The 24,369-nt window shown below is 47.9% G+C and overlaps 1 protein-coding gene across 9 annotated transcripts in view; it reads left to right on the top strand.

Annotated features, from left to right (window-relative positions):
* CDK16 (cyclin dependent kinase 16) overlaps nt 1-23,857 on the top strand; it is a 59,289-nt gene extending 35,432 nt beyond the window's left edge. Inside the window, exons 2-18 of one of the 9 annotated variants that reach the window (XM_053371379.1) lie at nt 1,978-2,120; nt 5,374-5,514; nt 7,140-7,273; nt 8,763-8,888; nt 9,928-9,984; nt 10,970-11,084; nt 12,710-12,804; nt 13,597-13,659; nt 14,034-14,157; nt 14,254-14,374; nt 16,548-16,645; nt 17,641-17,746; nt 18,482-18,524; nt 19,006-19,096; nt 22,250-22,327; nt 22,860-22,909; nt 23,505-23,576. In XM_053371379.1, the coding sequence (XP_053227354.1) occupies nt 2,000-2,120; nt 5,374-5,514; nt 7,140-7,273; nt 8,763-8,888; nt 9,928-9,984; nt 10,970-11,084; nt 12,710-12,804; nt 13,597-13,659; nt 14,034-14,157; nt 14,254-14,374; nt 16,548-16,645; nt 17,641-17,746; nt 18,482-18,524; nt 19,006-19,096; nt 22,250-22,327; nt 22,860-22,897 (1,551 nt within the window). In that variant the 5' untranslated portion in view covers nt 1,978-1,999 and the 3' untranslated portion in view covers nt 22,898-22,909; nt 23,505-23,576. Of the gene's footprint in view, nt 1-1,977; nt 2,121-5,373; nt 5,515-5,937; nt 6,134-7,139; nt 7,274-8,762; nt 8,889-9,927; nt 9,985-10,969; nt 11,085-12,709; nt 12,805-13,596; nt 13,660-14,033; nt 14,158-14,253; nt 14,375-16,547; nt 16,646-17,640; nt 17,747-18,481; nt 18,525-19,005; nt 19,097-22,249; nt 22,328-22,859; nt 22,910-23,504 lie in introns of those variants that run through there. The other 8 variants (XM_053371380.1, XM_053371378.1, XM_053371382.1 and 5 more) reach the window with 8 other exon arrangements.
* Nucleotides 23,858-24,369: the final 512 nt, after the last annotated feature.

The raw sequence follows: 24,369 nt of genomic DNA, 5'->3' as shown, positions 1-24,369 counted from the left end.
TTCTGGTCATTCAGAATAACTGCCGTCTGGATCCAAGACTTCCCAGTGCTGCAGGCTTGGTTGAAATTGTCACAGCTGCTGGTGAGCCTCTGACTTGCACCTATCTCAGTTGTGTCCGTGTGTCTTGCAGTTGAAGAACCTGACCCCAAGCAGACCATCACCTGTGTTTTTCTTAAGCTGCCTTTGGATTCCATCTGTCAACTGAATACCCAGACTGGGCGGTTTCCTCGCACACTCTCCGGCTCCTGGGGCTATATTTAACCCCACCATTCATTACGGAAAGGCTCAAGAGGCAGATGAAAGCAAGAATACCCAAAAATACAGCTTGTGACCAAACGAGGCTGGTTCAAGCCTCCAATGAAATCATTTTCCTTCTCTTCTTTGTTATGGCTGGCTCTTTGTGTGTATGATGAGCATGGACACACACCCTCCAAATTATGCGCTTGGAATGAATTATGCTTAATGGTGTCGCTAGCCAATTGGCCCTGGGGCAAAATTTCTTCCCAGCTCCAAATATGGTGATAAGCGTAAAATAAAACCCATCCTTCTACAAAAGGAAGGGTTTGGGTCACCCCTCTCCCCCCCGTGTCTCATTTCCCCCCAAATCTAGAGTAAGCTCCTCAAATGTGAATATGTGCAGCCTTGGGAATTTTCGATGCCTCAGAGCAGTGGATTTCACATTTTCTCTTTTTTGGGGGGGAACACTTTCCTTTTCCTTTTGTCAGCCTGGGACCCCAAATCTGCTATGGAGCCCCTGTATGTTGCAGAGGATTCTGGGGAGTGTTTGCGGCTGCACATTCCGTTCTCTTAGGCCTCCTCAAGCTCTACATGAACAGAGAGCATGTAGTATTTGTATCCCCACTGCTTCTGTGAAAGGGCCATAGCTCAACCCCCAGCCTCTCCAAATGGGGCTGGAAATGTCCCCCGCCTGAAAGTGTTGGGAATCCTGAGCTTGAGCGCAAGTGGCCGGACTCGGACTTAGCAGCTGGAGCTGTGTGGTGCTGGGCAAGCTGTCCTTCAAGCAGTTACTAATCTTCTTGAGGAACCTCTTATCAGCTTTCTTTGCAACCTTGTTTGAAAGAAAAGCTTGGGAGAAATTGAGTGACAGACTGGGTTTTCAGCTACGCAACTGAAACGGCAAATTAAAGGGCAAAAGCTGCCTTTCATAAACATATCCATTTCCAGGTGCTTCTTTGCTCCCAGATTATGCTGCAATCCTAACCTATTTTACCTGGCAGTAAACCCCATTGAATTCAATAGAGCTTATTTCTTTGTAGAGGCAGTTAGGATTGTGCTGTTAAGGGTCCTGCAGTTGGGCATTCTCAGGGGGGGGGGTCCACAGCTGTGGAAACTTCCCCCTCCTTACCTGCATTCCAGAAACATGTGCGGACCTTTTCTTTATTTTTCCAGGCATCTGATCGATAGTTTTCTTAACTTTGTAAAATTCCTTCCCCACATACTTCCAGAGACTTTTTACTTTTAGTTCTTTCACTGTAGTCACCATAGTACACAACTCGAGACATAAATATTTTACATGCCTAAAAATACAGTTTAAGAAGCAGATGCATTTTGAATATGAGTAGCACGTGAGATGGCTCTTCAAAGGACCCAGGAGTCCCCTCCCCTTGTGCACTCTTGTGTCCCTGGATTAGCCCCCCGCCCACGTGTGTTATTGACTGCATATATGCAGACTTTTAAGTGGGTGTTGTTTTTTAGCATTGAAATATTTTATGGGTCACCTTGTAGGCAAAGAAGCAGAATTAAAATGATAAATACAGGGTGATTCATAATGAAGTATACTGTATATGCGTACATTTTGCTACATCTGGCTTATCCTACATTGAGAGTGGATTGGGGTTAGGATTTGTATCTCGCCCTGTGGACTGGCATTTCCCCGTCCCCATTCCCTGTCAAGTGGAAGTTGCTCACATGCTCACCTTGTGGGTTAACCCCCTGTTTCCTTGTTGCCACGTGCAGTGACTTCAGCCGTTTCCCCACCATGGATCGGATGAAGAAGATCAAGCGGCAGCTGTCCATGACGCTGCGTGGGAGCCGGACAGCAGAGAAAAACCTCAATGAGCCCATCAACCTAGAGGAGAACAACAGCAGCAGCGATAATGGTGAGTGCTCTCGATTGCCAGCAGCGGAGAACCGTGCATGTGGCGGGGGAGCTCCCCCGATGCTCTCACATGCCCAGGAACGCACTAAGGAGGGCCACCTCTTGCTCAGAGTCTGCTGCCTACTATGGAACCCTCCAACTTGAAGTATTGCTAAAAGAGCAAGCTTCTAGCCCTTAATGTTTCAGAGAGTAGGGGCGGGGGGGGGGCGGACACAGGGAAGATTGTTTGCAGTTTGTTCAGGCTGAGGATTTCAGTGGTCAGGTGCTGGGACCTTTTTGCTTAATACTTTTATTTATTTGGAAAAGTTTATAAACTGCTTAATAAAGAAAAACCGTAAGTGTACTTAATTCAGTGCATACATCATACAGGCACTGGTGTCTCCTGGTGGTTCCTCCGTCCCTGTCTTTTTGCCTTCATAGGTTCATTGTACTTTTCAGTGAATTTCTGGTTCAAAGTTCTAACTTCTTAAAAAACACCCTTGTTGTAAGAAGATGCAAGTAGCTTAATGTGTGCAAATATTACATAACTGTTTTCAGTCTTGCTGGCATTGGGTAAACTTTTCCTGTCAGAAATTGTAATTAGCTCACCATGTTACAAACTCAGTCAAAAGTTATAGCTAGCTCTACTCAGAGTAGACCCATTGAAATGTATGAACCTGAGTTAGTCCTGTCCATTAATTTCAGGGAGTGCTCTGCTCAGGACTGGCATTGGATGCAGCCTTACCTCTTAATTCAAGATCTCAATTAATGTGCCAATTCTTGAGAAAGTAGCGGGCATAAAATGGTGGTTTCCCCCAGGCTTGCTCGTCTCAGGGTCATGCATCTGCTTTCTTGCATGCTCTGTTTACTAACCTGGAGAGGAAGCATGAACCTGCCCGGGCCACCCAGCACTCGAGTCTAAAGGTTTACTGATCAACAAGCAACAAGGAGCTGCTTTTCAGTGTGAAATGCAAGAGAGATTTTGACCACAAATCAAACAGCTGGATCAGAAATGAACACCATATGAAAAGGAAATGTTGAATCTGCCAGGTAGATACTAGTCAAACATGATAGGTCGCTGCTTCGTTTCAGATCCAACCTTTTAAAATGTTTGGTTTAGGGCAGTCAAAAGACTAACATAAAACGGGACATTCACATTTCTCTCAAAAAAACAAGGGGGGGTAGCAACCAACACCAGAGCATGTGAAAAACAGTGATGTTTGGAAGCTTAGTCATGCAGACCATTTAGGCATAGAGAATATAAACTAACCCCTAATCCATTTGGTTTTGAATTACAGAAATATTAAAGTTTGTTGACTTAAAACGCAGGCTTGTTACTGATTTGGGAATTAGACATTTAATAGATTCCACCTACTTACCAACCAATTTCAAGTTTCCATGAGTGTTATCCATCATATTTCACAAATGATTTATCCAGTGCTTTCTCGGGGGGGGGGGATGCAGGAGTATTCATACACCTGAACATTATTTCAATATGAGTAGGAAAATGAGAGTACCCCTAAACATTTTTTAAAGAAAAAAAGCACTGGATTATCCTAAGAACAAAGATGGGGACCCTCAGCCCTAGATGTTGCTGAATTCGCAGCTCCCATCAACCCCAGCCAGCAGGGCCAGTGATCAAGGATGATGGGAATTGGAGTCCAACAGCAGCTTCCGTTTCCCTGCTTCAGAAAGTACTTGGCAAGAGCTTCCTGTCCAGTATTCTTTGCAGGGATCTTGGCAACCAGAACTAGGTGGCCACTGCAAATTGGCGAGGGGTCTTCTCTTCTGCCCAGGTGAGGCCACTTCCTATAAGACTGTACCGCCTTTGCTAGGGTGAGGTGTTGCCTTGACTGCAGAGGGTGGCAATGAAGGGGGAGTGGGAATAGGACTCATCAGCTGCCTTCCACAAATCTCCTTGGCAGCGTGACAGGGGAGGTTGAGCAGCACACGAATCCCCTCCTCCTGGTTTTATGACTTGCAGAGAATGCGGATGAGATTGCTTACGCTGGATGGATGCAGCAGACACATGGGGGCAGGGAGTGTTTCTCTCTGTCTATGCTGAGCTTTGGTGTCAGCAGAAGCAGCACAAGAGGCTTTTTGCTGCTTTTTGCTGCACTGAAGCCCAGTAAGAGGCCTTTGCTCCCATCTTGCAAATCCTCTGGCAGTCAGAGGGAGGGAAAGACCACAGAGAATGGCTGGCTACTGATCCAGTCACTGAGCATTGAAAACCAGGAGGAAGGGATGGGGAAGAGGGATAGCTCCCCTTGAGGAAAGAAGAAGGAACTGTGAAGGGGGCTAATCCTTATCACCAGAAGTCTCTCATAGGTGTATTCAGATTATAGTTGTCTTTGCCATTTTTAGGTTATCTCTGTCACACTGCAGACTAGAAACTTGTTGGCTTTCTTTTTTAAAGTGAAACCTGGGGATTCCAAGGTATCTGCTAGGTGCTCCAGAGACCACACTGGAAAACATTCTTGATTTTAAGCCATATAGAAACCTGTCCCTGCCAGGTAGAGTAAAGGCCTTGATGTGGCTCTGGCATCAGATGCTGGAAAGTTTGGTCCTCGGCTGTGATGGAAGCAGATCAGGTGGTCATTGGGGTTCATTATAACTGTCCTCCCCACTCCTCAAATATTGAAGTGGGGGTGTCTCAGGTTACCAGAGCTGTGGGGAGAAGGCTGTGCCTCTCAGGTAAGTCCTGCCTTTCCATTACACCCCTTTCATTCCACTTTAAGTTTGATTCCCGTTCTGCTTTGATTTTTCTTTTGTTTTTCCTTCCTTCATATTTCTCTCTCTCTTTTTCTTCCCTCTGTTTGTTTCTTTTTGTGTATCTGCTTTATTTCTGCCTTCCTTTCATTCTGGTGGTGTGACTCCCTTCCCCTCCCTGCCTCTTTATGCATATTGCTTTCTCTTCCTGTGAGCTTTTGCCATCTGTGCTTCTCTTCCACTGTGTCCAAACTTTTTCCCTCCTTTTGGAGTGTTTGCGATTCCTATTTGCCTCCTATTCACCCTCCTCCCTGTTTATATCACACTTTCTTTTCTCAATCCCTTAAACTCTCCTTTGTGGTTGGGTGGCGCGATGGACATTTGGGTGGGCTCTTTCCCCAATGCCAACGCTGCCTCTGCTGCTAACTGCTGTGTCCTCCGCCCCCCATCCCGCTCCATCCCGCTGCCCGCTTGACTCTCTGGTGCCTCTCATAACTCTTGTATCACCTGCCCCATCTGGCTGTCCATGTGTGGGCTTCCCTCCCTCCCCGCTTCCCTCCCCCCAGGCCCCACAGGGAAGAGCGTGCGCCCCAGCACCTCCCGCAGCGTCCACGCCCTCCTGCACCGCTACGCAGGCTCCTTCCGCAGGCCCCGACTGGCCGTCAGCCGCAGCCTGAGCGCCCACCTCAACCGCTCCGCCCGACTAGGTGACTATTGCACCTCCCCCTTGTGTGGGCAGGGGCTTGGCCAGTGCTGGCCGGTCCAAAGGAGAGCCTTTCTGGAGTCCCACCTGAAATCCTTTCAACCTGGGCCTCTCGTCAGTAAGCTGGGCTGCATCAGAGCTGGGAATCCCTGGAGCAAGAAGTCTGGGGACCCTGAGCCTTTCATTTCTGTTTCTTGCTTCAGAAGGCCTTTGGGAAGGGTGCTGGGAACCAAGGCTTAGGGGCCTTATTCCCAGGGATCTTGGTTTCAGGGGCTAGCTCCTTATCAACACAGATCTTAAGATTTGTGGCTCAATGTTGCGTCAGTTGCCATTTTTGACCAGAAAGAAGCGTTTCGGTTTCATCTCAGTTTCACAAAGGCTCCTAGGGACAGGGCTGTGGCTCCATGAGGGAGTCCCTGGCATCTCCAGAAGGACTGGAAGGTCTCCTGTCTGAAAACTGCTGCTTACCTAGATGGACCAGCAGAATGACTTGGTCTGAAGCGGCTTCCTGTCCTTCTAGATCCCCAGGAGTGAAAGCTCCCCAATCTCCACCTTTACAAGAGTCAACCAAAATGTAAAAAAAAGTGTGGCAGGCGCTTGCAATCTCCTCAGCTCTTTATCAGGTAAGATGTCACACAGAACAGGGTGGTGTGATGTGAAATGGAAGTGAAACTGACATGAAACCAACATCTATCTGTTTATTTTTTTTAATTGAAACAGTTTATTAGACACAGGTTATAAGGTCCCTGTTGGTATTTAAAACATATTCAGTGCCTAGAGCAGGGATGGGGAACCTCTGGCCCTCCAGATGTTGTTGGACTACAACTCCCATCATCCCTTACCATTGGCCAGGCTGACTGGGGCGGATGGGAGTTTGGAGTGCTGCAATACCTGGAAAGCCACACATTTCCCATCCTTGCTCTGTTGCCTTGGGTGTGGACTTTCTTGGCCATGAACTCATTACATGACATTGTGCAAGTTTCTGTTGTATCAACCATAACAATCTATTTAAAAAATGAAAACCACCGGCTACTTTAATACCATACTGGGCTATAGTGGACTTTTCTTAATAAAATATGGTACTTTATAACACACATGGTCAAATTGGATTGGGGCGAGAAAGGGGAAATTTGTGCATGTGGGGCATGTTATTCAAAGCAGCTAGGTCTTGGTCTTGGTCTACGTAAGCAGCAGACGGAGGGGGCTGGAGGGAGTGGCTTTTGAATGGTCTAACACTGAAAAATTAACTGAAAAGAGAAAACAGGTACATCAGGAAGAAAATTTCTAGCCCAGACTTTTGCCTCCTGCACTGATTTTCTGTTTGCGAGGAGCTTTCAATGTAGATAGGGGAGCATTTCAAAATGTGACAGCCCAATTCAGAAGTCTGCTCCATTAAAGACCAGACCCATTTGTTTTTTGCTTGTGGGAGGCCAATTGTAGTGACAGGCTGTCCCACAGAATGGAATTTTTTTTGCAAAGGTGGGGGGCAGTGGGTAGGTGGCCATGAAGGGAAGGTACAATGACATATTGAGAACCACGGGAGATCCTTGAGGGGTATTAGAGGGAGTTGCTTGAGAAGAAGGTTTTTAATTTCCCTGCCTGTGCTGTCTCCATCTCTCTGTGATGCAGAAATTGTCCACGAAGACCTCAAGATGGGTTCAGATGGTGAGAGCGACCAGGCGTCAGGGACATCATCTGATGAGGTGCAATCTCCAGTCCGAGTGCGCATGAGGAACAACCCAGCGCGCAAGATCTCCACCGAGGTGCGAGCATTAAAGATAGGCGTGCAAAGTTCAGAGCAGTTGTCACTGAGGGGCTCTCTTCATCTCCCTTTCGCACAAGTCACTTTTTAGAGAGGACCATGGAAGGAATGTATAGAGATGGCTCTACAGTGGTACCTCGGGTTACAAACACTTTGGGTTACAGACTCCGCTAACCCGGAAGTAGTACCTCGGGTTAGGAACTTTTCCCCAGGAGGAGAACAGAAATCTTGCGGCTGTGGCAGCGGGAGACCCCATTAGCTAAAGTGGTACCTCAGTTTAAGAGCGGTTTCAGGTTAAGAACAGACCTCCAGAATGAATTAAATTCGTAACCAGAAGTACCACTGTCTATATGACCCACACTCATTCTCTCCCCCCCCCCAAAAGCCAGGAAATAACGAAGTCTGCGCCAAGAAACCTTAAATAAAATAGTGTGAATTGTTCAGTTACCTAGCAATATACTTACTTTTCACAGACTCCTTCAGCTGGCACGCCCCCCCCGCCAATAATTTTATTTTATTTTCCAAAGGTACACAATATTCAATTAGCAATAACAATACAAAATAATAACCAAACAAAAACAGAAACAAAGACAAAAACAAAAATAAAGCATACACCCATGTGGCTTCCCTCCCCCATTACTCATCATCATCTTTAGATTCTTATTAACATTGCATCTTTTGGTCATCCTTAATATCCTTAATATATTACTTTTTTCTAGTTCTACTTTACAAACTTAGTCTATCCATATCACCATATTATCCTTAGAACAGGTAATTTTTTCATGTAATCCTCAAAGCATTGCCTTTCCGACCTTAAATTCTGATTAGTCTGATGCATTATGGTTGCTGTTAACTTCACCAACTCTATAAATTTGCTTAATTTACATATCCAATCTTCCTTTGTGGGGATAATATTTCCATTCCAGTTCCTTGCAAGTAGTAGTCTAGCTGCAGCTGTGGCATATAAGAATAATTTTTTCTTATCTTGTGGGATATCCTTTCCCAATACGCTTCTGGTTTTTTTCTCTATAGAAATTTTTAACATCTTTTTTAACTCATTGTGGATACATTCCCAGAATCTTTTAACTTTTTTGCAGCCCCACCATACATGGATCATAGTCCCTCAGCCGGCACTTTTAACCTTCTGTGAAATCAGGCAGGTAAAAGTCACACCGATGCAGCTGAATCATCTCCTAATGCTCTGAGGAATGCCTGTGTGAAAGCCTGATTCATAGAATTGTAGGATTGGAAGGGGCCACGAGGGTCATCTAGTCCAACCCCTGCAATGCAGGAATCTTGAAGCCCCAACCCTGAGGTTAAGAGTCTCAGGCTCTGCCAGCTGAGACATCCTGAGGCGTGCCCTTCAGAAGGGAATCCTGCAGGGGGCCCAACGACAGAGAAAGCCCTCAGAAGACACCAGTCTTCATTGAGGGTTTACAAGCTCTAGTTCTGCCCCCAGAATTTGGACCCCATTTTCCTCCCCTCTCCAGGACATTAACAAGCGCCTGTCACTTCCCGCTGATATCCGCCTGCCGGAAGGTTACCTCGAGAAGCTCACTCTAAACAGCCCCCTGTTTGACAAGCCCTTGAGCAGACGGTTACGGAGAGTCTCTTTGGTAAGTCAGATTTAAATGCAATTTGTTCACTTGGGTTTTCTTTATAGTGCCCCTCTCCCATGACATAGTTCTCTGGGTGATTGGCCAAATAAAACGATAAAACACAATATTAACAGTATCATGAAAACAATGACTGTGTATACATTTTCAGCAGAGGTGGGAATGCTGAAATAAAATTCACAGTAGAACTAAAAATACAAAATATGCAATCACTGGGATCAAAATTCAGGTTGGAATTTGCCATTGTGCTTTGTGGGTCTGCATGTGTCGAAGGAAGTCTGTGTGCAAAACAGGACTTTTCACCCTCTTCCCTGCCCTGCCCCATTCTGGGGATTCCCCCAACCCTCTACAGCAGATTTAGGGGGTGTGGGGCAGCAGGAGGCGGAGAGTCTCATTGAGCAAGGGGGCCTCATTTTGCACAAACAGCACCTCCGCTAATCCAGCTTTCAGATCTTTAAAGATCACAGATTATAAAGGCATGGGAGAATAAAGAAAGGCATTCACCTGGCACCAGAAAGCTTAAAGAGCACCACCACTGAAAAGGCCCTTCTCCTAATAGCCATTTCCTTATCTCACTTGCTGGGGGTCTCTAAAGAGGTTTGGGCAGGTGTGTATGGGAGAAGGCAACCTTTTGGTCACCTGGCCCCATGCCATTCAGGGCTTTAAAGGCTAAGACAAGTACTTATAGCCTCCCCCCAACTGCCTACTCTGTCCTTTCACTGCAGTAGGAACAGTGACCAGGAGCCCCTCCCGACTTGGGGGGGGGCATGCTGTAGGTGGATTCTGCAATGGGTCATTGATGCTGGAATGGTGCTTTAGTGGTAGAGTCACATTTATTCTTTCCCAGAGCTCCCACCTGCTTGCCACCTTCTCTGCAGCACAAAAAAGGTGGGATAAAGTCTCTATCACCTATAACCGTCCTCCTGCTATGACGAGCACAAATAATCACGAAGTCGTTGGAGGGGTGCTAGTGCAGTAGGGCCCCCCGGCTGTAGAAGGCAGCCCCTCCCACCCTGTCTCTTTGTGCTTTCTTGTGCAGTCGGAGATTGGCTTTGGGAAGCTGGAGACGTATGTGAAGCTGGACAAGCTGGGAGAAGTGAGTGCCCTGACCGTCCTCCGGAAGGCGGAGCTGAGAACTAATTCCAGTCTAGAACACACTTGGGATGACCACTCAGCTCGGCTTGCTTCATCTCAGGGCACCTGGGATAGGGTCATTCTCACGCTGATTTTAATATATTTCTCTCTCTCTTTTTAATGTATTGATTTCTACTTTGCTCTTCCTCCAAGTCCAAGGAGTGCAGGATGGTGTACCTCATATCCTCACAACAACCCTGTGAGGTAGAATAGGCTACGAAAGGGTGGCTTGCCATAGGTCAGGGAGCAGGGATTTGAACCTGGATCTCCCCAGCACTCAACCCAGGACACCACCCTCGCTTAGCCTTAGAGCAGTGAGCTTGGCCAGTCCAGGGTATTTGTTCCAGCTCATCCCACCTTAGTATCACTTCTCACGGTGGATTTGATCCATTCAGACTGGGAGGGTTCCTTTAGTTCAGTGGATTTAAGAGGTCCTGGTTCAAATTCCAGAATGGCCTTGGGGAGTTCCATTCAGTCACCCATCCTTTCCAGCACATGCATTCAGAACACGTTAAAGCACACAGAATCTCGTTTTTTCCAGGATTGCCACTAACACCCTTATCCAGAACTCCTTGTTGACCCATATCTCTTGTCAGCCTCAACTCTTTCTTCTGTAAAATGGGCCAATTAATGAATCCATCATAGGGCTCTTGAGAGGATAAATGAGAGAAGGGAATTGCATTAACTGCACCCAAGATTACGAATTCAAAAGTAAATCATGCCTCTCTAGGGCAGAGAACTTTCTTCCCCTGATCAGACCAGTATGGTGTTGAGAACATCTTTCTGCAATTACATGGTTTTTTGGTGAAATTTATTCTTTGCTGGTGTGGGGGCATAACTAAATTGCAGGGCAACTTGGGACTTGGAGGAGAGTTGGGGTGAGAGGCCAGTTGACTAGAGGTTGGGCATTGGGATGCTAGCCTGAGCTCTGTTTTTGCTGCATTAAGGGGACGTACGCCACAGTCTACAAGGGGAAGAGCAAACTCACCGATAACCTGGTGGCCTTGAAGGAGATCCGTCTTGAGCACGAAGAAGGAGCACCTTGCACAGCCATTCGGGAAGGTACATCAACACTCCCTGAAATCAGAAGGGTCAGCCCGTTTCAGTGGGTTCTGGTCCATTAGGGCACTCTGCTGTCACCAGACCGCTTCCTTCCTTGTGCCCAGTCCAAGGGATGGCCCTGGCCGACAGCGTCCCGTACCAGTCTCAGGTTTGCCCTTGTAGAACTCAAGGCAGAGGAAGATGGGGGGAAACTCTGCCTCTCTTTAGCTCTTGCTCCATCTGCGGAGACCCCGCCACCGCCTGCCTGTCTCAGAGAGCAGCTGCAAGAATTCCATAGCCAATGGAAAGTGGAAATGGCTGCAGACGTTTGGATGAGCCAAACAGCTGCATCCATGAATGGAGGGGGTCCCAGACTGAAAATGCAGGTGAACACAAAGACTCGTCATAAGATATTTGCATTGACCAGAAAAATTACTGTAGCAGCCTGAAGTCCAGAGGAATTCATGTTAGGGCAGTAGAGACTCTTAACCCAGAGTCTCAGATGTTGCCGACAAGAGGAATATCACCTGCAGTGTTCTTATCATTTCCTTTGCTAGTGAAGTTCAGGGGTGCATGTGCAGCCATAAGGACATGTGCACACACACCTTTCCCATGCTCAGGAGGGAGGAGGTATCAGTGGGCTTGGGGGAACTGAGGTTAGCAGAACTTGATCCATCATCATCATCATCAGTCAGTCAGTCAGTCAGTCAAAGAAGCATAAAAACAAGGCAACGAATCAAAAGAACCAGTGAGGGTGTGTTGTTAGAACTAGGATACTATTAATCTCCAGTCAAAGTACTGAAAATCCCCTCTTTAACACACACAGGTATTCCATAGAAATTGCAATTGTCAATAAACTTACTCCACTTTAGAAAAAAAATATTTTCCTATTAACTGTTTTTATGTTCTTTCTCTAAGTCTAATAAAAACAGGTTAGTTTTTGCCATTGTTACACAATCCCACACCTTATTATGCCATGATTTAATTATTGGACCTGAAGTTTTCCTCACCCCTCTCCTAGTTCACACGTCCACTACATGTCGGTAAAACCATTTTTTAAAAAACTTAGGGAGCAAAAGAAGAGAGGTCTAGACAGAAAGAGAAGGATGTCTGTGCCCGTGTGTGGTTCACATGAAGAGGGGAAGGAAGACGGGAGCAAATGTACACACAGCCGAGAGAGGTCATTTTCTGATCTGTGACCAGATCTCTTTGCCCCTCCCAGCTCAGCCAGTTCCCTCTCACAGCTTTACCTGCCTCAGTAGGACCCAGTAGGTATCTAGAGGGCAGACCCAAAGGGCCCCCCCAAGTCTGCAGGGAGCAGGAGGAAGATGGACTCTGCTGCCCTTGGCGAGGCTGAGAGAGAAGAACAGGAGAGGCAGGGGAGCGGCATACTGGCGCACACTGGCGCAAAATTACCCACCCCAAGCAGCAGCAAGTCCAGAGCAGTGGATCATGCAGGGACACAGTAGATAACCTCCTCCCTGGTGGGTGCTTTAGGCTCCCTGGAGCTTTCTAGCTTTCTCTTTCATGTCGTGTGCTTGCTGTTCTTCTCTCAAAGCCCAGAGTTTAGGAATGGCTCCATTAAACTCTTTAGAGGTGCTTCTGCTGCGCGTCCCACAACGTGCCTCTCTTTCTCTGTTTTCCAGTTTCACTTCTGAAAGATCTGAAACATGCCAACATTGTGACCCTGCATGATATCATCCATACAGAGAAATCCCTCACGCTTGTCTTCGAGTATTTAGTGAGTAAACAGGGGCGGGCATGGTAACTGTAACTTATACTTCTTTATGAATGAAAACATCTCAAATTATTTACGACTGAAAGCTGAACATTCAGAAAACCCGTATTTTGAACAGCCTGGCTGGTTTGAAGGAAGATGTTGCACATAGAGAGGGTGTTAAAACTGTCATGGCTTCCTCCCAAGGACTCCTGGGAATTACAGTTTTATGATAGGTTTAAGAATGCTCAAGGTAGCTTTCAATGCCCTCCTGAAGCAGCCACTTCAGTAGGAAATTATTGTAGCATAAGTGGGGGCGAGTGTTTCAAGGATAGTCTCCCGAAACCTAGGAAGTACAGTAAGTGTCAGTTCCCTGCCCCTGAGACCACTACCAATGCTGGGCCAATATGGAGGTGAGGGCTTGGACGTGACTCCCACATCCCCATCCAGCCCTCTTGCTCAGCCTGGTGCAAACCATGTAGGCACAGGGGAAAGAATGGGGATGTGGGATGTATGAACCTTCTGTTCACTTTATTGGTCCAGGGCCCATTCCTGGGTGGGGGAATTCTGCTGAGTCCTATGGCAAGTCCACTGCATGGGAATGCCATGCCCACTCTAGGTTGAAGGATTCCCATATAGTCTTAAGGATAAGGGGTGCCATCCTGCCCATGTTTACTCAGAAGTAAGATTCCCTTGAATTCAATGGGACTAACTTCCAGGTAGGTGCTCATAGGATTGCAGACTTATTTGCACAAATCAGTCATTTTAAATTAATGAAGAGGAAAGTTGTCAATCCTGTGTCTTCTTTTACCCCAGGATAAAGATCTGAAACAGTATCTTGACGACTGCGGCAATGTAATAAATATGCACAATGTGAAGGTAAGTTGCTGACTCCCATCTGAGTCTGTTTCAGTGGATTCTTTTACTGCGTAGCAAGCAACTTTACAGATGTTGCTGGCAAAAGCTCACTTCAGCATGAGATTGCGCTGGGGGATTTGATACTTGCTTTGCATGTTCTCCTTCAATGCTCTGGTTATTGGTGGCGACCCCATCAAACGAACGTGGAACTGTCCTGAGAAAATAAAGGCATGTTTCTAAAGAAAATCCCACTGTTTGAAGAAGTTATATGAATTGGAAACATTTTCCTAAATGCACTCGTTTTGCATCCATGGCTGCTTAGAAGTACTGTATATGGCAGATCTAGCAATAAACTAGAGGGAAAGGCATTGAGATGGCTCTGTTCCCTCCTCCAGCTGTTCCTCTTCCAGCTGCTGCGTGGCCTCGCCTACTGCCACCGTCAGAAGGTGCTGCATCGAGACCTCAAGCCCCAGAACTTGCTCATTAATGAGAGAGGGGAGCTCAAACTAGCAGATTTTGGTGAGTACTAATTATCTCTCTGCCCTTGCTCTGCAACATTTACTAACAAATGTAATGAAATGTAAAATGTAATGCAATGCAACTTAACATTCCCAGGTCTGGCCCGGGCAAAATCCATTCCCACCAAGACCTACTCCAATGAAGTTGTGACACTTTGGTACCGACCCCCAGATATACTATTGGGCTCGACAGAATACTCCACCCAGATTGACATGTGGTAAGGATTCAGCAGCCTGTGGCCAGCTCTCCCTCCCTGTGGTTGAAATCCGTGAATTTTGATAGTACTTTCCATTTGCCCATCAGTTGTCATCTCCCACAGGGATGGGGGACCTGTGACCCTCCAGATGTTGTTGGACTTTCTCTTTAGCCCAGCTAGCTTGGCCTATGGTTAGGAGAGATGGGAGTTGTAGTCCTGCAACATCTAAAAGGCCACAGGTTCCCCATCTAGGGGTGCAGCCTGTTTTCTGCATGGTTCTTGTCTTTTTAAAAGGTGATTTAAGTAAAGAGGGACGCAGATGGCGCTGTGGGTTAAACCACAGAGCCTAGGACTTGCCGATCAAAAGGTTGGCGGTTTGAATCCCCGCGATGGGGTGAGCTCCCGTTGCTCGGTCCCTGCTCCTGCCAACCTAGCAGTTCAAAAGCACGTCAAAGTGCAAGTAGATAAATAGGTACCTCTCCGGCAGGAAGGTAAACGGCGTTTCCATGCGTTGCTCTGGTTCGCCAGAAGCGGCTTAGTCATGCTGGCCACATGACCTGGAAACTGTATGCCGGCTCCCTCGGCCAGTAAAGCGAGATGAGCGCCGCAACCCCAGAGTTGGTCACAACTGGACCTAATGGTCAGGGGTCCCTTTACCTTTACCGTAAGTAAACAGAGGCCATGTAAAGGAAACAGCAGTGAATGCCTAGAGCTGAGCCGCTTGGATCTCAGGAAACCTCAGAGCTAAAAAAGGAGACTGAAGCTAGGGGCAAACAAATGCATGGAGCCAGTAGCTGAGTCACAGTAACCCACTAAGGAACACAAACTGTGGTGGAGTTCCTTAGAAGTTTGTCCCCAATCCCTCCATGTAGAGACCAGGGGTGGCAGACAAGCCATTCTGAAGGACAACTTGCCCAGTGCCATTGGCTGTCCCTGCCCTGGAATGCCTTCTCTTCTATGCTTCAAAACAAGGATTCTAAGTGTCAGGTGGCCTCCCAAGGGGACGTTTGCCAGGGAAGAGGATAAGATGCTAACAGTTAACGAGGCTCTCCAACAGCAGCTCCAAAATGGTACCCTCTTCAAACAAAAGGGAGATACCAGAAAGCTTGGGGCACGGTGAGGGGAATCCAAAGGTTTGCAGAAAGAAGTACATGGTACCTTGGTTTTCAAGCGTCTTGGAAGCCAAACATTTCGGAACCGGAATGCCAAAAACCTGGAAGTAATTGCTTCCGTTTTCGAACGCGCCTTGGAAGTCAAACAGCTTCCGCTGCGTTTCCCCCCTTTTTTTCTCCATTGACTTTGCCGACCGCTCTTTGCGCCTCGGTTGTTGAACGTTTTGGAAGTCGAACAGTCTTCCAGAATGGATTACATTTGACAACTGAGGTACCACTGTACATTGGGGAGGGGTCAGGAGTGGAACAGAAGGAGAGAAACCCCTCCCCACTCGCCTCATGAAGTCTTGAGAATGCTCACTGGCCATAGATGCTGACTAAGCATTGCCATGGTGCTAGTGAGGACTCTTCGCTGTAACATTTAGTTGCAGGCCCTACTTGTTTCTGAGATATTTCTGGCCCTTCTCAATGCATGCCAGGATCCTCTGCAATATGCAGGCTAAGGTCCATGGCAGAGATGCAGGGAAGGTCTTTGGCCGACTAGTTATAAAAAGTATACTCTAAAGGTGGCAAGGTTGAAAATCCCTAACATATATGATAATGAAAACAAACCATGGAAGAGAAGTCGGTGTTAAATGTTTGGTTTGTATTTTGGTAAATGTAAATGTGCAAATTTTGTATGATTAAAAACGATAATTAAGATTTAAAAAGAAAAAGAAAAGTTTAATTCTGTACCCTCTTGAAATTATGTGAATTTTGCATATTTTCTTATATCTTTCTAATTCTGCTTCTGATTTTCATGGGTGGGACAAAGATCTGTGCAGAATCCAGAAGCTGCTCCACCCACTGACTGTGGAAAACCTCTGTTGCTTCTTCTTCACCAGAAAATGGTGCTGCAAAATGAAGAAATAGATACATATTTGGTTAAGTCGCATAGCACATTCAAGTGGCAGAATTTGGATTTTCTTGGAACATAATGTTTTGATCCAGTGGAGAGAATCAGGGTTTTGATTTAAAGCCTAGAGTGCATGGTCCTTGCTTTGAACTTCCTCCCAGCGATGTCCTTGTCTTTCTCTTCACAGGGGTGTGGGCTGCATCTTCTATGAGATGTCCACAGGACGGCCGCTCTTCCCAGGCTCCACAGTTGAGGAGCAGCTGCACTTCATCTTTCGGATATTGGGTATGGTCCTGGGGTGACCTTGCTGGGACTGCTGTGTTGCCGAGAGATCAGTGGGAGAGGCAGGAGGGCTTTACAGAAGACTAGACTGCTGATTCACAGGAGTCTTCTGAGCTGCTTTGAGGAATCTAGACAAGGAGGGGGATACAGCTCAGTTGATCAATAATCAATTACCATAATAAATCCATAACGATAACCAGTCTATTATATATTTTAGCAAGTTGCTTGTCTACTTGCTATGAATTTGGATAGCTTTTAGGGTATTGTAACCAAATTTTAGGGACGCGGGTGGCGCTGTAGGGACGCGGGTGGCGCTGTGGGTAATACCTCAGCGCCTAGGACTTGCCGATTGTCAGGTTGGCGGTTCAAATCCCCGCAGCGGGGTGCGCTCCTGTCGTTCGGTCCCAGCGCCTGCCAACCTAGCAGTTCGAAAGCACCCCCGGGTGCAAGTAGATAAATAGGGACCGCTTACTAGCGGGAAGGTAAACGGCGTTTCCGTGTGCTGCGCTGGCTCGCCAGATGCAGCTTGTCACGCTGGCCACGTGACCCGGAAGTGTCTTCGGACAGCGCTGGCCCCTGGCCTCTTAAGTGAGATGGGCGCACAACCCCAGAGTCGGACACGACTGGCCCGTACGGGCAGGGGTACCTTTACCTTTACCTTTAACCAAATTTTGCATGGTGATTTCTGAGATCAAAGAAGATCAAAGATTCAGCTGGATGCCATTTTGGATCAAGATGGCAGGCTGAGCCTTTCAAGACTTCACTGATTTTAACCACTGATTTCTTTGTTTCTTAGAATTCCCAAACAACTCTGCTAGTCAATCAATAAAGGACAACATATACATAAGTAAACATGGCAGAAGTGCTGGTGTGGGTGCTCCTTAAAAGTCCTGTTTCAGGATCAGCGCCGCTCTCCTGCTCAGGGCAGCAGGGCAACCTGCCTGTGTCCTGAGCTGACTCTTTTCTGGTCTCTCCTTCTCTCTCCTCTGCATCACCAGGGACTCCCAACGAAGAGACATGGCCTGGAATCCAGTCTAATGAAGAATTCCGAGCCTATAATTACCCTAAATACCGTCCCGAGGCCCTCATCAACCATGCCCCAAGGTGAGTGTCAACCTGCCATTCAGGGAATGTTAGGGTGGGTTGAACTTTTCAACTTTCCAATTCCCCAAATGAAGGGTGCTAAAAAGTTGTAACATGACTTGGGAATTCAAAAGATACTTTTGTTAATTAATGTAATTTAGTTTAGCTTAGTAAGTAAAATGTGTGTAAAATTGCATAGAAATCATTAGAAATGATTGTCAAGTACTTACAGGTGGTTCTTCTTCTTCTTCTTCTTCTTCTTCTTCCTCTTCTTCTTCTTCTTCTTCTTCTTCTTCTTCTTCTTCTTCTTCTTGCTGTTTTTCTACTTGGCCCTTGATCCCAGAGACACCCGGCCCCCCTTTTATGCACTGGCTTCCATTGCTTTCTCCTGAGCAGAGGTGCAGATCAAAGGCTTTTTATCCCTCTCCTTTCCAGAACATGGATTCTGTCAGAGATGGCGACTGGTGCCCCTCCTCTGCTGACTGATGCATGAGCCAAAACTGACTCTGGGGGCTTTACAAGGCCTTTGCCTGTGTCTTGGCTCTGAAGGGTCTGGGGACATTGCTGGCCCTTGAGTCCTGCTCCAGACCTGCCCCTTTTTCAAACCAGTTGCCAACCCGTAGTTGGGATGTACTTTGCTCATTTACAAGCCCCTATTAATGCTGTTAGCAGAGCAGCTGAGCACCTCCACCTGGGAAGCAGGGCCTCCGTTTCCCTTCCAGAGCCTGATCTTCCTTTTCTCCTGGGTCTCCACAGGCTGGATAGCGAAGGGGCTGACCTCCTGGGGAAGCTGCTGCAGGTGAGAAGTTGTGGCTCCTCTTTGTCTCTCCCTCCGGCCGGATGCGGACCTTTATTGTCTTTGCAGCTTCAGGTGACAGGAAGGCCTTCTCTGCTGGGGCTGGATGGCCTGGCCTTGCCCTCCTCAGGGAATCGCAGAATGGATTGAGGACTGTGAGCCTTATGTGGCATTGCATTTGTCCATCTTCAGGGGCTTGTTGTTTGTGCCAAGAAAAACGTAACATCTGTCCTTTGGGAACAAAATGGAAACCAGGCTGGGGAAAGCCGGTGTGGGGGTTAGAACATGTGGTGAAGGAGTCCTCTCTATCCAGCCAGGTGACTGCTGGGCATAGCTTACTCCTGGGTAAATGGCTATACATTCCCACTTCTGCTCAGAATGGCATTCCTGGTGGAAGCAGAAGGGCAGGCACCTCTCTTTGCAGCACAGCAGTTGATCTCTCTCGTCTTCTCTTCTTCCCCCTCCCTGTTCTCTCCCGACGCAGTTTGAGGGCAGGAAGCGGATCTCTGCAGACGAGGCCATGCGGCACCTGTTCTTCCACAGTCTGGGCGAACGAGTCCTCAAACTCCCAGACAGTAGGTGCAGGCTGGGGAGGGAGAGAGGGAAGGAGGCCGGCACTATGGGATATGGGGATGGGCACATTGATGTACGGAAGGGCAGGTGGTGTTGACCTCTGAGTGCAGACCAGCAGGGTGAGGGTCTATGGTATTGATAATGCTCTGTGATCTGTTGTCCCTGGAGTGGGAGTGCAGGATCCCCCCCCCATTTCTCAGGTTCCTCTGTTATTTTGTAGGGCTGCCAGATTTGATTTGTTTAAATGGCAGATGAGCTTTGCTTGATTAATTGGTGAAGGCAAGTTTTGATCTGTGAGGCTAAAAGTTAAGGGAACAATAGCTTATTTTGAAGCTGCTTTGCTTCTGATTGGTTGGAAGCCTGAAGGGAAAGAATTGGCTGGTCAGCGCAAGAGGTGGAATTCTGCCCCCACCCGCCAGCTGCTTTCTTCTCACTGCTCCCTTACGATTGTTTCCAGAGCAGCAGTGATAGTAGAAGCAACCAGTTTCTGTGCCACCCTTAAGTGGGCAGGAGCTCTGTCAGGGTCCAGGTGTTGCAACCTGGTGTACCCTTTGGTGCCCTAGGCTCAGCCCTGGAAGCCTTTTCACCCACCTGCCCTCTTACGTGCATGTATCTCAGCTTATGCTGCCGCTCTCCTTCAGCCTTCTCCTTGTCTCGCCTGCTTTTCCCTCACCACAGGCAGCTTTCTGGTCCTTAGCCTTCTCCTCCTACGGAGACTTTCATCCCAGACAAGCTGCAAAGTATCTGGTTTCACAGAAATTGGACTGTAGACCTTTTTTGCTGCTGAGAGGTTTAATCCCTATGAAGCTGGAATGTTTATAGGCAATCCATAACATCAACCCAGTTGAGCCAATTAGAGTTAGAGGCAAATAATAATAATAATAATAATAATAATAATAATAATAATAATAATTTATTTGTACCCCAGCCACTCTGGGAGGCTTCCAACAAAAATTAAAAATACATTAAAATGTCACACATTAAAAACTTCCCTAAACAGGGCTGCCTTCAGATGTCTTCTAAATGTCAGGTAGTTGTTGTTCTCTTTGACATCTTTGGGAGGGTGTTCCACAGGGCGGATACCACTACTGAGAAGGCCCTCTGCCTGGTTCCCTGTAACTTCACTTCTCGCAGTGAGGGAACCGCCAGAAGGCCCTTGGCGCTGGACCTCAGTGTCCGGGTAGAACGATGGGAGTGGAGATGCTCCTTCAGGTATACCAGGCCGAGGCCATTTAGGGCTTTCAAGGTCAGCACCAACACTTTGAATTGTGCTCGGAAACGTACTGGGAGCCAATGTAGGTCTTTCAGGACCGGTGTTATGTGGTCTCGGTGGCTGCTCCTAATCACCAGTCTAACTGCCGCATTCTGGATTAGTTGTAGTTTCCGGGTCACCTTCAAAGGTAGCCCCATGTAGAGCGCATTGCAGTAGTCCAAGCGGGAGATAACCAGAGCATGCACCACTCTGGCGAGACAGTAGGGGGCAGGGAGGGTCTCAGCCTGTGTACTAGATGGAGCTGGTAGACAGCTGCCCTGGATACAGAATTGACCTGCGCCTCCATGGACAGCTGTGAGTCCAAAATGACTCCCAGGCCGTGCACCTGGTCCTTCAGGGGCACAGTTACGCCATTCAAGACCGGGGAGTCCTCCACACCAGCCCGCCCCCTGTCCCCCTAAAACAGTACTTCTGTCTTGTCAGGATTCAACCTGAATCTGTTAGCCACCATCCATCCTCCAACCACCTCCAGGCACTCACACAGGACCTTCACCGCCTTCACTGGTTCTGATTTAAAGGAGAGGTAGAGCTGGGTATCATCTGCATATTGATGAATACCCAGCCCAAACCCCCTGATGATCTCTCCCAGCGGCTGCATGTAGATGTTAAAAAGCATAGGGGAGAGGACAGAACCCTGAGGCACCCCACAAGTGAGAACCCAGGGGTCTGAACACTCATCCCCTAACACCACTTTCTGAACGCAGCCCAGGAGTTAGGAGCAGAACCACTGTATAACAGTGCCCCCAGCTCCCAGCCCATTTAGACGGTCCAGAATGATGTTATGGTCGATGGTATCAAAAGCCGCTGAGAGATCTAGCAGAACTAGGAAACAGCTTTCACCTTTGTCCCTAGCCTGCCTCCGGAGATCATAGGCAGTTTCAGTCCTATGATGAGGCCTGAATCCTGACTGGAAGGGATCCAAATGGTCCATATCCTTCAGGCGTGCCTGGAGTTGTTCAGCAACCACTTGCTCAATCACTTTGCCCAGGAATGGAAGATTTGAGACTGGGCAATAGTTGGCCATACTGGCCGGGTCTAAAGATTTTTTTTAAGAAGCGGTTTAATGACTGCCTCTTTCAGCGGGTCTGGGAAGGCTCCCTCACAGAGGGAAGCATTCACCACCCCACAGAACCCATTGCCCAACCCTTCCTGGCTTGCTTTTATTAGCTAGGATGGGCAAGGATCAAGGAGACAGGTGGTTGGTTTCACGCGTCCAAGCAACCTGCCTACATCCTCGGGGGTAATGGATTGAAATTGATTCCAGGCAACTTGACCAGACAGGACTCTAGCACTCTCCCACCCCGGCCCTGCTCCCACAGTGGAGTCTACCTCCTTCCGAATATGAGTGACTTTATCTGCAAACAACTTTGCAAAATCATTGCAGGAGATTAGGTGGTATTTCCTACTAATAATTGGGAAAGGTTATTTAAATTTAATCAGTTAATCATTTAACTTATGTAAGCAGTTAATTAAAAAAATCATTTGATCACCGTATTATTTTTTTCCTCTTAACGCTGAAGGTTGATGAAGAATGTATAGTTTGAGCCTAAGCTGCAATAAGATTTAACACACTTTCAAAATTGATCTGAATTTTTAATATATTAAGTGTCATTGTTGAGGGGCAACCTGCCCCGTCCCTAATTGAAGAATGTGTTTAAAAAATGTGGATCTAGAGATCTAATTATTTATTTATTAAATTTATATCCCACCTCCCCAAAGGAGCCCAGTAGGGAAAACCCACAATTTTTAGAAGAGTTCCCACACAAATGGATTTTAGCTGCAGTTCAGATGCTTTCTCCCATTATTTTTGCAGACTAGCAGCTCCTGTGAAAGGCTCTCACCTGCTCTTGTGTTTCTTCCTTTCCATCTCCTCCTCTTGCAGCAACGTCAATATTTGCACTAAAGGAGATTCAGTTACAGAAAGAGACGGGCCTGAGATCGGCTTCCCTGCCCGAATCAGGTGAGAGGCTACTGCCTAAGCAATGAGAGCCCCGCCCACTGGGAATCAAGCCCCACCCACTTTTACTCCAGCGCTTTCCCCAAACGTTCCTCCCCATCCTTTCCTACTCAGAAGTCACCCAAGCCAGAGTCAGTCCTTGGATGAGGCCAAGGCGAGGCAGCTGCAGTTGCCAGAGCAGGAAGCAGAGAGACCCCACCACAGACTTGTGCAGGAGAACCTCCCCGCAGATTATGCCCCTGGGTGTTAATGCATGAGAGGGGAATGGGTGCTGCTTAGATTCTCTGCCTTGGCTCCGGATGGAAGCTCTCTCCATCCTCCCTCTTGTGAACAGGTAGTCCTGCCACTCAGCATTGTAAGGGGCAAGCTGGTCCTTGACAGCCTCTTCCTTGCCTCTTGTCCCTTCTCCTCCCCCCAAGGCCATCTACTGGTGGGGGAGAGCTCTGGTCTCACCTTCCAGGTTAGAGATGCAGCTGTACAGTCCCTGTAGCAATTGTCTACAACTGTGCGGTGAACGGTCTCTCCTCTCCCACAGGCAGCGCCGCGTTCCGGGTAGTGGACACTGAATTTTAGCCGCCAGGTCAGGTATATGTGCCGCCTCTCTTCCATCAGACCCCCTCCTGTTCTCAGCATGACAAGGTGGCTCCCCCCTCTCTCATCAGCATATGGTTGTGGTCCTTTCTGCACCCCTGATCCCACACCAGCTCGTGGGCGCTGTATCACTTGGGATCAGAGGCAGGGAGCAGAGAGGTCAGGCGCTGGAGGTGCGGGGAGGGAGCCAGGGTGCAGAGAGCCTAGAGGCTGAGCTGTGAGCCAGGACGGCCCTCCACCGCATACTCAGTACCAAGAGGGCCTCAGGCATGCCGCCCTGAGTCTCAGCCTCTCATCTGCATTGTGAGAACATGGTGCTCATCCACCTTGTAGGGTGATAGCAAGGATGGCCGAGATAACGTGTGGGAAACGCGCATTTACAGAGAGCTGCTCCCTACGTAGTGGTAAGAATCACTGGGAAACACTTCAGGGAGGTCAAAGCCTTCTAGAAAGCTTGGAGCTGGAATAGATCCAGAAATGTCATCTAGTCCAGCCCCCTGCCAATGCAGGAAATCTGCCCAACCTTTTCTTAGATGCTTAGATTTCTTAGGTTGTTAGATGCCCATAACCCTTTGCTGTTTTCCTGCAGTGAATGGGCAGAACGGACGACCAAGCCTGCTGCTTTGAAACCTGTGGATTGGGGTTGGTGGGGGCAGGAGCTAAGATAGCTCCCCCACCCCGCGGACACTCCCACTGCCGGCTTCTCCATATCAGACGGTGGAGCAAGGACTTGTGCTGGGATTTCGTAGGGGTGAGGGCTGGGGGCAACGATGCCAAGCAGAAGTGCAGCCTGCCCCAGCACCCGACAGCCAGGCACGGATGCCCTCTGCTGCTGTGGAATGGACTGCCCCCCCCCACGTGGTGTTTCATTTTATTTTTTAAGTTTTATTTTTTCAATGCAATACTATAAATATTATATTTGCAAATATCTATAGAGAGACACCCCTCGCCTCTCCATTTCTGGGGAGTGTACAGTATTAACTGCAAGGGAGCCCACCTCCCTCCCCACTTGGTTGGACCGGGGGAGAGAAGCATGGAGGAGGAGGGAGGAGAAGCATGGGGCCCACTGTGCCTGGGTCCTGATCCGCTGTATATCTTGGAGCTGTGAACAACGCCAGTGATTTGGAAGAAGGGGAGCTCTTTTTTCATGTGAATTTTCTTTCTCCCCCACCTTTCTGTGGACTTGGGGCAAGATCTTTTCCCATTGCGGATACTTGTTTAGGAGTCCAAGTGTTGAACAGGCAAGCAGGTATCCTCAAGGAACAGAACACAATCCCATCTTTTCCTAGCCAACTCGATCCCTATCAAGATTATTCATCTGTCTGGCTTTTCTGCTACAGCAAGCCGCCCCCCCCCCCCTGCTTCCAATTAGATCTGCCACTTACTTGCTCCTCCCGATTTTCTCCTCACACCAAAGCCAAGTCCCATGTTTTCTTCTCTTGCTTGTGTCTTCC

This window comes from Podarcis raffonei, chromosome 17, assembly GCF_027172205.1.
Source record: "Podarcis raffonei isolate rPodRaf1 chromosome 17, rPodRaf1.pri, whole genome shotgun sequence".
Classification (NCBI taxonomy): Eukaryota; Metazoa; Chordata; class Lepidosauria; order Squamata; family Lacertidae; genus Podarcis; species Podarcis raffonei.
This window is presented reverse-complemented; position numbering and strand designations above follow the sequence as displayed.